General features: G+C 44.9%; 1 protein-coding gene across 1 annotated transcript in view; it reads left to right on the forward strand.

The window, feature by feature from the left end:
• The window catches only part of RP1 (RP1 axonemal microtubule associated), a 729,254-nt gene extending 716,313 nt beyond the window's left edge, over positions 1 to 12,941 (forward strand). The window contains exons 58-59 of the mRNA XM_077271713.1: positions 7,408 to 7,483; positions 12,191 to 12,941. Coding sequence (XP_077127828.1) covers positions 7,408 to 7,483; positions 12,191 to 12,245 — 131 coding nt within the window. The 3' untranslated portion in view covers positions 12,246 to 12,941. The remainder of the gene's footprint in view (positions 1 to 7,407; positions 7,484 to 12,190) is intronic.
• Positions 12,942 to 13,160: the final 219 nt, after the last annotated feature.

The following is a 13,160-nucleotide window of genomic DNA, read 5'->3' on the forward strand; positions in this document are numbered from 1 at the left end:
TTGGTGGAGCTGTGCGACATAATTTTGGACGTGGTAGAGCACATTTTGAGCTGGGGTAGGGGGGAACTCTCTTGAGGCCGGCGGGACCGCCCCAGGGCCCCTCATGTTACAACGGTGTGTCTGACGTTGGGTGCGCACCACCACCGCCAGAGACACTACATTGTACTATGAGGGACCCAGTAGCAATGCCGTCAACCAAAAGCGAGCACACCCACCTCTTCAGACAAACAGCAGTCTCACGGGTGCTTGCGCCAAGTCGCGATACCACGGCCCCGTGTGGGGAGTTTTGCCATTTAGGGAGGTGTAAACATGTCGTATGCTGTACAATCAGCTGCAGCAAATTAGACATTAGAAAAGTAATTCACAGGCAAGAGCTTTTCATAGGAAAGCTAGGTGTCGGCCGGGCAAGGTGGGGCAAAAGATTTCGAAATCCAGTTGTGGTTCATTTTAATGAATGTTAGATCGTCAACATTTTGGGTAGCCAGACGAGTCCTTTTTTCGGTTAATATTGAACCTGCAGCACTGAATACTCTTTCTGATAGGACACTTGCTGCCGGGCAAGCAAGCTCCTGCAATGCATATTCTGCCAATTCTGGCCAGGTGTCTAATTTGGAGGCCCAGTAATCAAATGGGAATGACGGTTGAGGGAGAACATCGATAAGGGATGAAAAATAGTTAGTAACCATACTGGACAAATGTTGTCTCCTGTCACTTTCAATTGATGCAGCAGTACCTGTCCTGTCTGCGGTCATAGCAAAATCACTCCACAACCTGGTCAGAAAACCCCTCTGTCCAACGCCACTTCTGATGTGTGCACCCCTAACACTCCTAGTCTGCTGCCCCCTGGAGCTCGTGTGAGAACGATCACGTGCGCTGTGTGCTGGGAATGCCTGAAGCAAACGGTCAACAAGAGTTGATTGTTTGGTTGCTAATATTAGTTCCAAGTTCTCATGTGGCATAATATTTTGCAATTTGCCTTTATAGCGTGGATCAAGGAGGCAGGCCAACCAGTAATCGTCATCGTTCATCATTTTCGTAATGCGTGTGTCCCTTTTTAGGATACGTAAGGCATAATCCGCCATGTGGGCCAAAGTTCCAGTTGTCAAATCTCCGGTTGTGATTGGTTGAGGGGCAGTTGCAGGCAAATCTACGTCACTTGTGTCCCTCAAAAAACCAGAACCCGGCCGTGACACGCAACCAATTTCCTGTGCCCCCGGGAAAGGTTCGGCATTAAAAATATACTCATCCCCATCATCCTCCTCGTCCTCCACCTCCTCTTCGCCCGCTACCTCGTCCTGTACACTGCCCTGACCAGACAATGGCTGACTGTCATCAAGGCTTTCCTCTTCCTCTGGTGCAGACGCCTGCTCCTTTTTGTGCGTCAAACTTTGCATCAGCAGACGCATTAGGGGGATGCTCATGCTTATTACGGCGTTGTCTGCACTAACCAGCCGTGTGCATTCCTCAAAACACTGAAGGACTTGACACATGTCTTGTATCTTAGACCACTGCACACCTGACAACTCCATGTCTGCCATCCTACTGCCTGCCCGTGTATCCTCCCACAAATAAATAACAGCACGCCTCTGTTCGCACAGTCTCTGAAGCATGTGCAGTGTTGAGTTCCACCTTGTTGCAACGTCTATGATTAGGCGATGCTGGGGAAGGTTCAAAGACCGCTGATAGGTCTGCATACGGCTGGCGTGTACAGGCGAACGTCGGATATGTGAGCAAAGTGCACGCACTTTGAGGAGCAGGTCGGAGAACCCAGGATAAGTTTTCAATAAGCACTGCACCACCAGGTTTAAGGTGTGAGCCAGGCAAGGAATGTGTTTCAGTTGGGAAAGGGAGATGGCAGCCATGAAATTCCTTCCGTTATCACTCACTACCTTGCCTGCCTCAAGATCTACTGTGCCCAGCCACGACTGTGTTTCTTGTTGCAAGAACTCGGACAGAACTTCCGCAGTGTGTCTGTTGTCGCCCAAGCACTTCATAGCCAATACAGCCTGCTGACGCTTGGCAGTAGCTGGCCCATAATGGGACAACTGGTGTGCAACAGTGTCATCTGCCGATGGAGTGGTTGGCAGACTGCGTTCTGTGGAAGAGCTGTAGCTTCTGCAGGAGGACGAGGAGGAGGAGGAGGAGGGGGTGCGAACGCCTACAGCCAACTGTTTCCTAGACCGTGGGCTAGGCACAACTGTCCCTAAATTGATGTCGCCTGTGGACCCTGCATCCACCACATTCACCCAGTGTGCCGTGATGGACACATAACGTCCTTGGCCATGCCTACTGGTCCATGCATCTGTAGTCAGGTGCACCTTTGTACTCACAGATTGCCTGAGTGCATGGACGATGCGCTGTTTAACATGCTGGTGCAGGGCTGGGATGGCTTTTCTGGAAAAAAAGTGTCGACTGGGTAGCTCGTATCGTGGTTCAGCGTACTCCATCAGGGCTTTGAAAGCTTCGCTTTCAACTAACCGGTAGGGCATCATCTCTAACGAGATTAGTCTAGCTATGTGGGCGTTAAAACACTGTGTACGCGGATGCGAGGATAAGTACTTCCTTTTTCTAACCAGAGTCTCATGTAGGGTGAGCTGGACTGGAGAGCTGGAGATCGTGGAACTTTCGGGTGTGCCGGTGTACATGGCAGACTGAGAGACGGTTGGAGACGGTATTGTTTCCGCCGGTGCCCTAGATGCAATATTTCCTCCTACAAAACTGGTGATTCCCTGACCCTGACTGCTTTTGGCTGGCAAAGAAACCTGCACAGATACTGCCGGTGGTGCGGAAAATGGTGGCCTTACAGTGACGGAAGGGATGTTGCGTTGCTGACTAGCTTCATTGGCCAAGGGTGCTACAACCTTGAGGGACGTTTGGTAGTTAGTCCAGGCTTGAAAATGCATGGTGGTTAAGTGTCTATGCATGCAACTAGTATTTAGACTTTTCAGATTCTGACCTCTGCTTAAGCTAGTTGAACATTTTTGACAGATGACTTTGCGCTGATCAGTTGGATGTTGTTTAAAAAAATGCCAGACTGCACTCTTCCTAGACTCGGATCCCTTTTCAGGGATTGCAGACTGAGCTTTAACCGGATGGCAACGCTGTGCTCCAACAGGTTTTGGCTTTGACACGCGTTTTGGGCCAGATACGGGCCCGGCAGATGGAACCTGTTGCGATGTTGATGCCTGCTGCGGCCCCTCCTCCACCTCCGCTTCTGAACTACTGCCGCCTGCACCCTGTTCCCCCAATGGCTGCCAATCGGGGTCAATAACTGGGTCATCTATTACCTCCTCTTCGAGCTCGTGTGCAACTTCGTCTGTGTCACTGTGTCGGTCGGTGGTATAGCGTTCGTGGCGGGGCAACATAGTCTCATCAGGGTCTGATTGTGGATCTGTACCCTGAGAGGGCAATGTGGTGGTCTGAGTCAAAGGAGCAGCATAGTACTCTGGCTGTGGCTGTGCATCAGTGCACTCCATGTCAGAATATACTTGTAATGGGCATGGCCTGTTAAATGTTTCACTTTCTAAGCCAGGGACGGTATGTGTAAAGAGCTCCATGGAGTGACCCGTTGTGTCGCCTGCTGCATCCTTCTCTCTTGTTGTAGTTTTTGCTGAGGAGGACAAGGAAGCGACTTGTCCCTGACCGTGAACATCCACAAGCGACGCGCTGCTTTTACATTTACCAGTTTCGGAAGAGGAGGCAAAAGAGCTAGAGGCTGAGTCTGCAATGTAAGCCAAAACTTGCTGTTGCTGCTCCGCCTTTAAAAGCGGTTTTCCTACTCCCAGAAAAGAGAGCGTTCGAGGCCTTGTGTAGCCTGACGACGAAACTGGCTCCACAGCTCCAGACTTAGGTGGAATATTTTTATCCCCACGACCACCTGATGCTCCACTACCACTACCATCATTACCAGCTGACAATGAACGCCCACGACGACCTCTTGCACCAGACTTCCTCATTGTTTTAAAATCTTAACCAAAGTAACTTTATTTGTTGCTGTCAAACAACTTACACGGTGAGCTATAACTTCAGTATGATTTCAATATCCCTTAACAGGTTGGTGAGACCACAAGGAAAATCAGGCACAATGTTACACACTCTGTTTTCTGTGGCACAAAATCACAGAGATGACACACACGCAGGACTGTCACTCAAGCACTAATGTCAATATTAATCTCCCACCTAATTTATTTTTTTTTTTTCTCAGGGAGACTTTAGAAACCAAATAATATTTAAAAAAAAAAAAAAAAAAAGGCTTTCTATGGCCCACTGAATGAGAGAGAGAGGTGGCACACCCAGGAGTCAAGACTGGCACACAAGCTGAAAGGGCAATATTACTCTCCCACTGTTTTTTTATGTATTTTTTGTTTTTTAAGGGAGACTTTAGAAACCCAATAATATTTAAAAAAAATAAATAAATAGGCTTTCTATGGCCCACTGAATGAGAGGGAGAGAGGTGGCACACCCAGGAGTCAAGCCTGGCACACAAGCTGAAAGGGCAATATTACTCTCCCACTGTTTTTTTATGTTTTTTTTTTTTTTTAAGGGAGACTTTAGAAACCCAATAATATTTTAAAAAAAAATAAATAGGCTTTCTATGGCCCACTGAATGAGAGGGAGAGAGGTGGCACACCCAGGAGTCAAGACTGGCACACAAGCTGAAAGGGCAATATTACTCTCCCACTGTTTTTTTATGTATTTTTTGTTTTTTAAGGGAGACTTTAGAAACCCAATAATATTTAAAAAAATAAATAAATAGGCTTTCTATGGCCCACTGAATGAAAGGGAGAGAGGTGGCACACCCAGGAGTCAAGACTGGCACACAAGCTGAAAGGGCAATATTACTCTCCCACTGTTTTTTTATGTATTTTTTGTTTTTTAAGGGAGACTTTAGAAACCCAATAATATTTAAAAAAATAAATAAATAGGCTTTCTATGGCCCACTGAATGAAAGGGAGAGAGGTGGCACACCCAGGAGTCAAGACTGGCACACAAGCTGAAAGGGCAATATTACTCTCCCACTGTTTTTTGTATGTTTTTTTTTTTTTTTTCAGGGAGACTTTAGAAACCAAATAATATTAAAAAAACCAAAAAAAAAATAGCCTTTCTATGGCCCACTGAATGAGAGATAGCACACACAGCAGTGGCACACAAGCCCTGACTGAGGCCAATATTTTTCTCCCACTGATTGATGTAGTGTTTTTGTGTTGAGGTAGATTTTAGAACACAAATCAAGGAAAAAAAAAAAAATGCTTTCTATGGCCCACTGAATGAGAGAGAGAGGTGGCACACCCAGGAGTCAAGACTGGCACACAAGCTGAAAGGGCAATATTACTCTCCCACTGTTTTTTTATGTATTTTTTGTTTTTTAAGGGAGACTTTAGAAACCCAATAATATTTAAAAAAAAAAATAAATAGCCTTTCTATGGCCCACTGAATGAGAGGGAGAGAGGTGGCACACCCAGGAGTCAAGACTGGCACACAAGCTGAAAGGGCAATATTACTCTCCCACTGTTTTTTTATGTATTTTTTGTTTTTTAAGGGAGACTTTAGAAACCCAATAATATTTAAAAAAAAAAATAAATAGGCTTTCTATGGCCCACTGAATGAGAGGGAGAGAGGTGGCACACCCAGGAGTCAAGACTGGCACACAAGCTGAAAGGGCAATATTACTCTCCCACTGTTTTTTTATGTATTTTTTGTTTTTTAAGGGAGACTTTAGAAACCCAATAATATTTTAAAAAAAAAATAAATAGGCTTTCTATGGCCCACTGAATGAGAGGGAGAGAGGTGGCACACCCAGGAGTCAAGACTGGCACACAAGCTGAAAGGGCAATATTACTCTCCCACTGTTTTTTTATGTATTTTTTGTTTTTTAAGGGAGACTTTAGAAACCCAATAATATTAAAAAAAATAAATAAATAGGCTTTCTATGGCCCACTGAATGAGAGGGAGAGAGGTGGCACACCCAGGAGTCAAGACTGGCACACAAGCTGAAAGGGCAATATTACTCTCCCACTGTTTTTTTAGGTTTTTTTTTTTTTTCAGGGAGACTTTAGAAACCAAATAATATTAAAAAAAAAAAAAAAAAAAAATAGGCTTGCTATAGCCCACTGAATGAGAGATAGCACACACAGCAGTGGCACACAAGCCCTGACTGAGGCCAATATTTTTCTCCCACTGATTGATGTAGTGTTTTTGTGTTGAGGTAGAATTTAGAACACAAATCACGGAAAAAATAAATAGGCTTTCTATGGCCCACTCAGTGAGAGATGGCACACACAGGGATGGCACTGTAGCAGAAATGCCAATCTTAATCTCCCACAAAAAAAACAAAAAAACTGTCCTACAATTACTATCTCCCTGCAGTAATGTAAGCCAGGTATGGCAGGCAGCAATAGGAGTGGACTGATGCACAAATTAAATAAAAAGTGTGGACAAACAAAAAAGATAGCTGTGCAGAAAGGAAGGAACAAGAGGATATGTGCTTTGAAAAAAGCAGTTGGTTTCCACAGTGGCGTACACACAGCAATACAGCTATCACGGAGCCTTCTAGGGCAGCCCAATGAGCTACAGCGCTGAGGGGAAAAAAAAAATAAATAGCTTCCACAGTCCCTGCACACCGAAGGTGGTGTTGGACAGTGGAAATCGCTGCAGCACAAGCGGTTTGGTGGTTAGTGGACCCTGCCTAACGCTCTCCCTGCTTCTGACGAAGCGGCAGCAACCTGTCCCTAAGCTCAGATCAGCAGCAGTAAGATGGCGGTCGGTGGGAACGCCCCTTTATAGCCCCTGTGACGCCGCAGACAGCAAGCCAATCACTGCAATGCCCTTCTCTAAGATGGTGGGGACCAGGATCTATGTCATCACGCTGCCCACACTCTGCGTTCACCTACATTGGCTGAGAAATGGCGCTTTACGCGTCATTGAAACGCGACTTTGGCGCGAAAGTCGCGTACCGCATGGCCGACAAGCACAGGGGTCGGATCGGGTTTCATGAGACGCCGACTTAGCCAAAAGTCGGCGACTTTTGAAAATGATCGACCCGTTTCGCTCAACCCTATCTAGGGGTAATTAGTCCTCCGGCTGTGTCGAGATGTCTAGGGAGTGCTAGGTACATTCCACGGCTACTTCTAGTTGCGGTGTTAAGTTCAGGGTCTGCGGTCAGTACAGGTACCACCTTCTCCAGAGTCCGTCTCATGCTGCTCTTAGGCCACCAGGTCATAACAAGGGGCACATTTATAAGATTATCTCAGCACAGGAGCATTTTATTTAATCAAATCCAATTGTGGAAATTATTATTATTCAAAGATCTATTGATGACAATGAACTTTTGTTCTTGAGAAAACCCCTTGAAGTAGGAATGTTTTAGGCAAATACATGAGTTTAATTACATATCATTTTGCTGAGCAGGTAATGGCTGGTTCCTGGAAAAGGTGGAGATTGTAACAGAATCTACAAACGAAACAGCACTGTTCTCTTGTAACAGGTAAATTATAATGGAAATCCATTCCCTGTTTTTGACTCTTGTTTTCTTACATTGAATACTATGAAGTGTATAATAACAGCTAAATAGCATGTCCTGATGTTTTCAACTAGTCACATTTGTGTCTTATCCCCCTGATAATGCTGAAAGACAGTGAAACATATTGGGAGGGATGCTTAAAATAAGCAATAGTCATCTACCTGCTGTCCATCATCACATAGGTTCCCATTTAAAAAAAAAATAAAAGTAAACGTTTAACATATATGTTTTATTTTTGCTGAAATGCTATGCTCTCAATCAGTCATAATTTTCATAATAAAAGAACTTTTTCACTGGATGTTATCCTATTGTTTTGAATTGGGTTAAAAGCCATTTGGGAATCTGTCAGTCGATTTTTGCTATGTAATCTGAGGACAGCATGTGCGCTGTTGTTTACTTACGCTGAAGGTTTTATCACTGGGACTCCACCTCCTCCTGTAATAAGCAGCTTACTGTGAATAGACAATGTACCCAGAGAGTCTGGTTTGGGTGGAGTTAGCTTTCTCAACACTGCTGCATCCTATATGAAAACACTCTGATTGTGCCGGAACTGCTAAACCCAGTAAACGAATTTGGATTCAGGGTCTCTTTATCCACACCATGGTGCTCTCAGATGAGGTAGCAATGATTCCCTTTAAGTTATGTCTCTCTTACTCAAGCTCAAATGGCAGCATATTTACTTATTAAAGACAGTCACTTACTTAATCTACCATTTTGCCATGATCTTGTGCATTTGCAAAGTTCCAAACTAAATTATTTTTATTTGTTTAAATTCAGGTGGCAGGCCCACTGTAATCCCTTTCTGAAAAAGGATGTGCTGGTTCACCCAAAAGCTGTGTGCACACTGTGCATTTTTGTGGAGTTTTTTCTGCACGGTTTGGCCCAAAAACACTAGGGAATCCTTATGCCAGCAAAGTCCATGAAAATCCTGAAGTGCTGTGCACAAGATCAGTAATTTTCCTTTCCGGATTTGTGCTGCTTTAAAATACACAGCATGTCAATTCTTTGTGCTTTTTTTATGCTTTTTTTACCCATTGTTCAATTGAGTCAGTCAAATATGCAGCAAAAACACAGGTAGAAAAATGTTTGCAGACTTGCTGAGCTTTTGATTGTGTTTTTATATCGCATTTTTCATATTGGGTGCTTCCCACGCTGTCATCTGTGTGACAGTGTGAGAAACATCAGCGCAGAGGTTCTGATCGGTTGTAACGTTACCGTCGGTAAAATTTACCGTCGGTCAGAGTGTGAGCAGGTTGCGGGATGCAGTGACGGACAGGAGGCAGAGCAAAGGTTAACAGGTTTAATAACAGGGAAATACTCCATACAGGGAGGTAAAGGGTTAAATAGTGAAGTAAACAGTATAGATGGCAAAGGATATTGGGAGGTAAAGAATAACAGTTCTAGTAACGGCAGTTCCTGTGAAGCACTTATGTCAGAAGTTCCTCAAACTGTAAATCCTGCTGGGAACTCAATAACGCCAGCAACGGCTGGCGCGGTGTCTTTTCCAGGAAGGTCCTGTGGGCAACAATGCCTCGTCTTCTGGCGGCAGCTGTTGGTCTCCGGTACCTTCCACTGAGCCTAGTCCATATGCTACAGTGGCTGATAAGGGTGCGGGCCACAGTACTCTACGAGCCCAACATGGCTCAGCAAATATAAACTGGCAAAAACAGGGTCTCCCGTGAGCAGGAAAGTATATGCTGGTAAGGTGGGTTGCACAAGTCTATCTAGTACTCGGTTCCCTCTTTGCGGCACATGCGCTGTTCTCACGGTCATGAAGCACATGGCACCTCGATATGTGTCAGCTACTGGGCGCACTGCACTCTTCTCACTATGCTACCTGCTTCTGCCAAGACTGAAGCACCGACAATGACTGGCGCGCTGCTTCTCAGGTGGGGTGCTACACCCGATCTCTCTCTGGCAGCACACACACAGTACTCACTAGCCCAGAACATTCAGTACCTTGCTCCGAGGTGATCAATGGGCACCCTGTATGTCTCTCCTCACAGTCTCTGGCAGCGGTGGAGGTGGGGGTGCTTGAGCACGGGGCTGCGCTATATGGATGCTCCGGGACACCGCACTCACTGGTCTCTGCGGCTGGTGGCACGAGACAATGGACGCTGACATGCGCGTGGCTGGTGCTCCCAGGACGGAGCACTTCTCTCCCTGGCTGCTGCTGCACACACGGCTTCCCTGTGTGCAGCAGTCCCTCTCTCTCTCTGGATTGCGGCAGCACTCCCAGCCTCTCTCTTTCTCTGGTGCGGCCGCTTTACAGTCGATGGGGCTGCCGCAGCACCGGTACTCGGTGGGGTGAACGGGAAGCAGAGTGCGCTGCTCACCTCCTTGCGATCTGCCCTGGGTTGGCACTACTATGCTGCACGCGCTTACACCTTTTATATCCCCGCCCCCCTTGGTCAAGAGGAAGATCCGCATCTGCATACAGCCGCACCACCTGTGTACCTAATGTTAAAGATAGGTACACAGGCCGCATGCCGGCCGCATGCAGAAATAGGCGGAGCTAGCGGCAGAGGTGCGGCCGAGGGCGGGGCTTCACGGAGGAAGTCCGCAGCTGCTACAAACGCTAGTGTGAAACTAGCCTTATCCGCCGTAATCCATAATATCCCGGCTATGATTCCGATCTCTTGTAGAGCAGTCACATCAGCTGATGTGACTGCTCTACAAGGCAACAGATGACACACTGGCAGGAGCATCTAATTACTCCTCATTACTCCTGAAGAACTGAGATGAGAAAGTTCACCGGAGTTCATCAGCTGATGAGCCCCAGTGTCCTCACTAATGGCACCACTGCATTAGAAAGTTCTCACACAGCAGAGATGCTGAAAGTCATATCACGTCATCCCCCAATCCACTAAAGCAAACATCTCCTGTAAATGAATTAAAATAATAAACAACAATATTCCTCAATATTCACTGAGCTTGGAATTTTTTTTCAGTAACTTTTTCCCACAAAAACAAGCCCTCATATGGCTATGTCAGTGAAAAGATAAAAAAGTTATGACTCTTGGCAGAGGAGAGCAAAAAGCAAGCATGCAAACATAGAAATTTTCAGAGTATTTCTCCACTTTTGCAGACTGACAATAAAACATAAAACCAAAAATGAAATGGATTTTACAGGAAATAATGTTAGGAAACATTCTTTTCTGTATCATGACTTGTATATAAGGCAAAATTAAAAAGGGAAAAAAACACCTCCTCCACCCCATAGTAGCTGGGCCATCTCTCACTGTATTTCTTCATCGCCTATGACTACAGTAGATGACATAGTACAGGAGGAAATGAAACTACTCCCATCGGTGATCACCGATAAATGTAATTTTACTCTTTTTAGGTGGGAAGAGGTACATGAGAATACACCAGAAAAAAAGGAACATTTGAATTGGCTTTAAGCTCTGTTGGTGTAATCTGGTTGGGATGAGAAGTCTGGGCCCATGGCCTCGGCCTGTGCATGCACCATCAGCAGCATATCCACTTCCATGCCCCTTGCATCAATGATAGCCAAATGTGCAAGTGCCAGTGTAAACCAAATAATTTTCTGCAAGCTAGAACTTATTATAGTCAGTGATCAACAATAGTAGCTAGCAAGATCTACTTAATCATGTTTAAAGTGCTCTGTGCTTTTACTTACAGCCATAAGTGTAGAGTCTGCATGTATGTGGTAGCCATGATACATGCAGACTTTTTAATGTTGATCACTGACTATAATCAGTTCTAGGTTGTACAACATTCTTTGGTTTATACTGGCACTTGCACTTTAATTTAGATCGCCTGGTTGCTAGGGAATCCCCACATGTACTTATGCTGGCTAACAGATGTAAATCATTCAGCTGCGGCAAGAAAAACTAAATCTCCGAGCACTAAAAAATACTCGGAGGACCCCCGAGCATGCTCGAGAAATCTCGAGTAAGGAGTATATTCGCTCATCACTAGCCAGTACCCAACATGGCTATGGCATTACCTTGTATGGCAGGCAATCCCCACATTTTTATTAAAAACAAAAGAGAAGGATCTCCATGTGGAGAGGAGAAGGATCTCCATGTGGAGGTCTCTTTGGTCAGAGGTGAAGGCAGGGAATGTACCACACTCACCTCCGATGGTTGTGTTTGTCGAGGCACAACACTGTCTTTAGCAATCAGCTGTTGGTGATCCTGGAGCGCTGCTGCACCTTCCGCCCGCTCCAAAGCCGAAGGCAGGAGCTATGTTCCAAGGGAGGAATAATGATGCATAGAGCGGATGAAATCAGGGCGCTGCGCTCTGGTAGTTGTGCTAATTCACACACAACGCTGTCTATAACAGTTCAATAGCTGTCTCGAGGGCAAAGTAATCTGGATGTTGCAATACACATGGAAAGATCAGCCATTTTTATTGGCTGTCTAACAGCCGCAAAACATGTGGGGCGGGGACTCGAGCATGGCGCTCAAGCACCCGCGATACTCGATTAAGTAACAAGCGTACCCCGAGCACCCACGATATTCGATCTATACTATCGAAGTATCGAGCAGTCGCTTGCACGCTCGCTTACCACTAATGTGGGCAAAAAAAAGAACAGAATTTTTTTAGATCGTTATTTTTGTTTCCATTACCAGAAGATAAGACATTACCAATCCCAGTGTAATTGTGATATTACATCTGACATCCCTGTTTTTATCATTTAAGGTGGCTTGCTGAAGATGAAGAGGATGGAAGCACAGTCATACAGCTTTATCGTTAACTAATATTTATATAAAAAAAAAAAAACGACTCCATTTATTTCTTCACACATCTGTCCAACGATTTCCTGATGATTTCTTGTAATCTTTCTCTCATCATATGTGGACTGATGGCTGACTACCTAGGCAATTATGTCACTCTACCATATTTTGTACTCATGTCTTCACTTTACCGTCAGAAATTGATCTATTGTTTAAATCAGGTTTTTGTGTGAAAGATATATTTTTTTAATTTTTGACAATGTTTTTCTTTCTAAATCACAATCTGTTTAAAATAAAGATGAGAAATATTTCAATTTTCACACTGCCCACTGGTGATATAGATACTTCCTGTTGTGTCATTAAATTTAAATGTACATTAGCAGCAATAAACCCTATCAGACCCTTTCATTTGCATTGCAGCATCCAATGTGGATGTGCAAAGGTCATTGTGAAGGGAGGGGGAGCCGTGACCTCACTGATTGGGAATGATGGATCCATTGATCAACTGTGTATTGAGATGTTTCTTGTCATTGTAATCTTGCCTGTTATGATAATGATGAAAAATTTTCCTGAAGGGATAGGAAGTATGGGCCCAATTCATCAAGCCTGAGGTTGTTCAAGCCAGTTTTGATGAAGGGGCGTGCTGGAGTCCAAAGCTCCTAATTCATGAACAGGCCCATGCTCGACAGTCTCATAGGCATATATGTCAAGTTCAGGTCCAGTGACCCATGGACAGTCCATGCGTTGTGGCCCGTGCTCAGACCAAGTCATGCTTTTGATGCTTAATTTTTTATTTCTTGTTGATATGTCTTGTTTTAATTAAAGCTGCTTTGTTTTTGATACTTCCTTGTATTTGGCTTTGACAAAACTTTATTGATACAATCGTGTGGATTACATGCATTTCTTTCCGCCTCAGAAATGTACTAAAAACACAT

The sequence above is a fragment of the Ranitomeya variabilis genome, chromosome 6 (genome assembly GCF_051348905.1).
Source record: "Ranitomeya variabilis isolate aRanVar5 chromosome 6, aRanVar5.hap1, whole genome shotgun sequence".
Lineage (NCBI taxonomy): Eukaryota > Metazoa > Chordata > Amphibia > Anura > Dendrobatidae > Ranitomeya > Ranitomeya variabilis.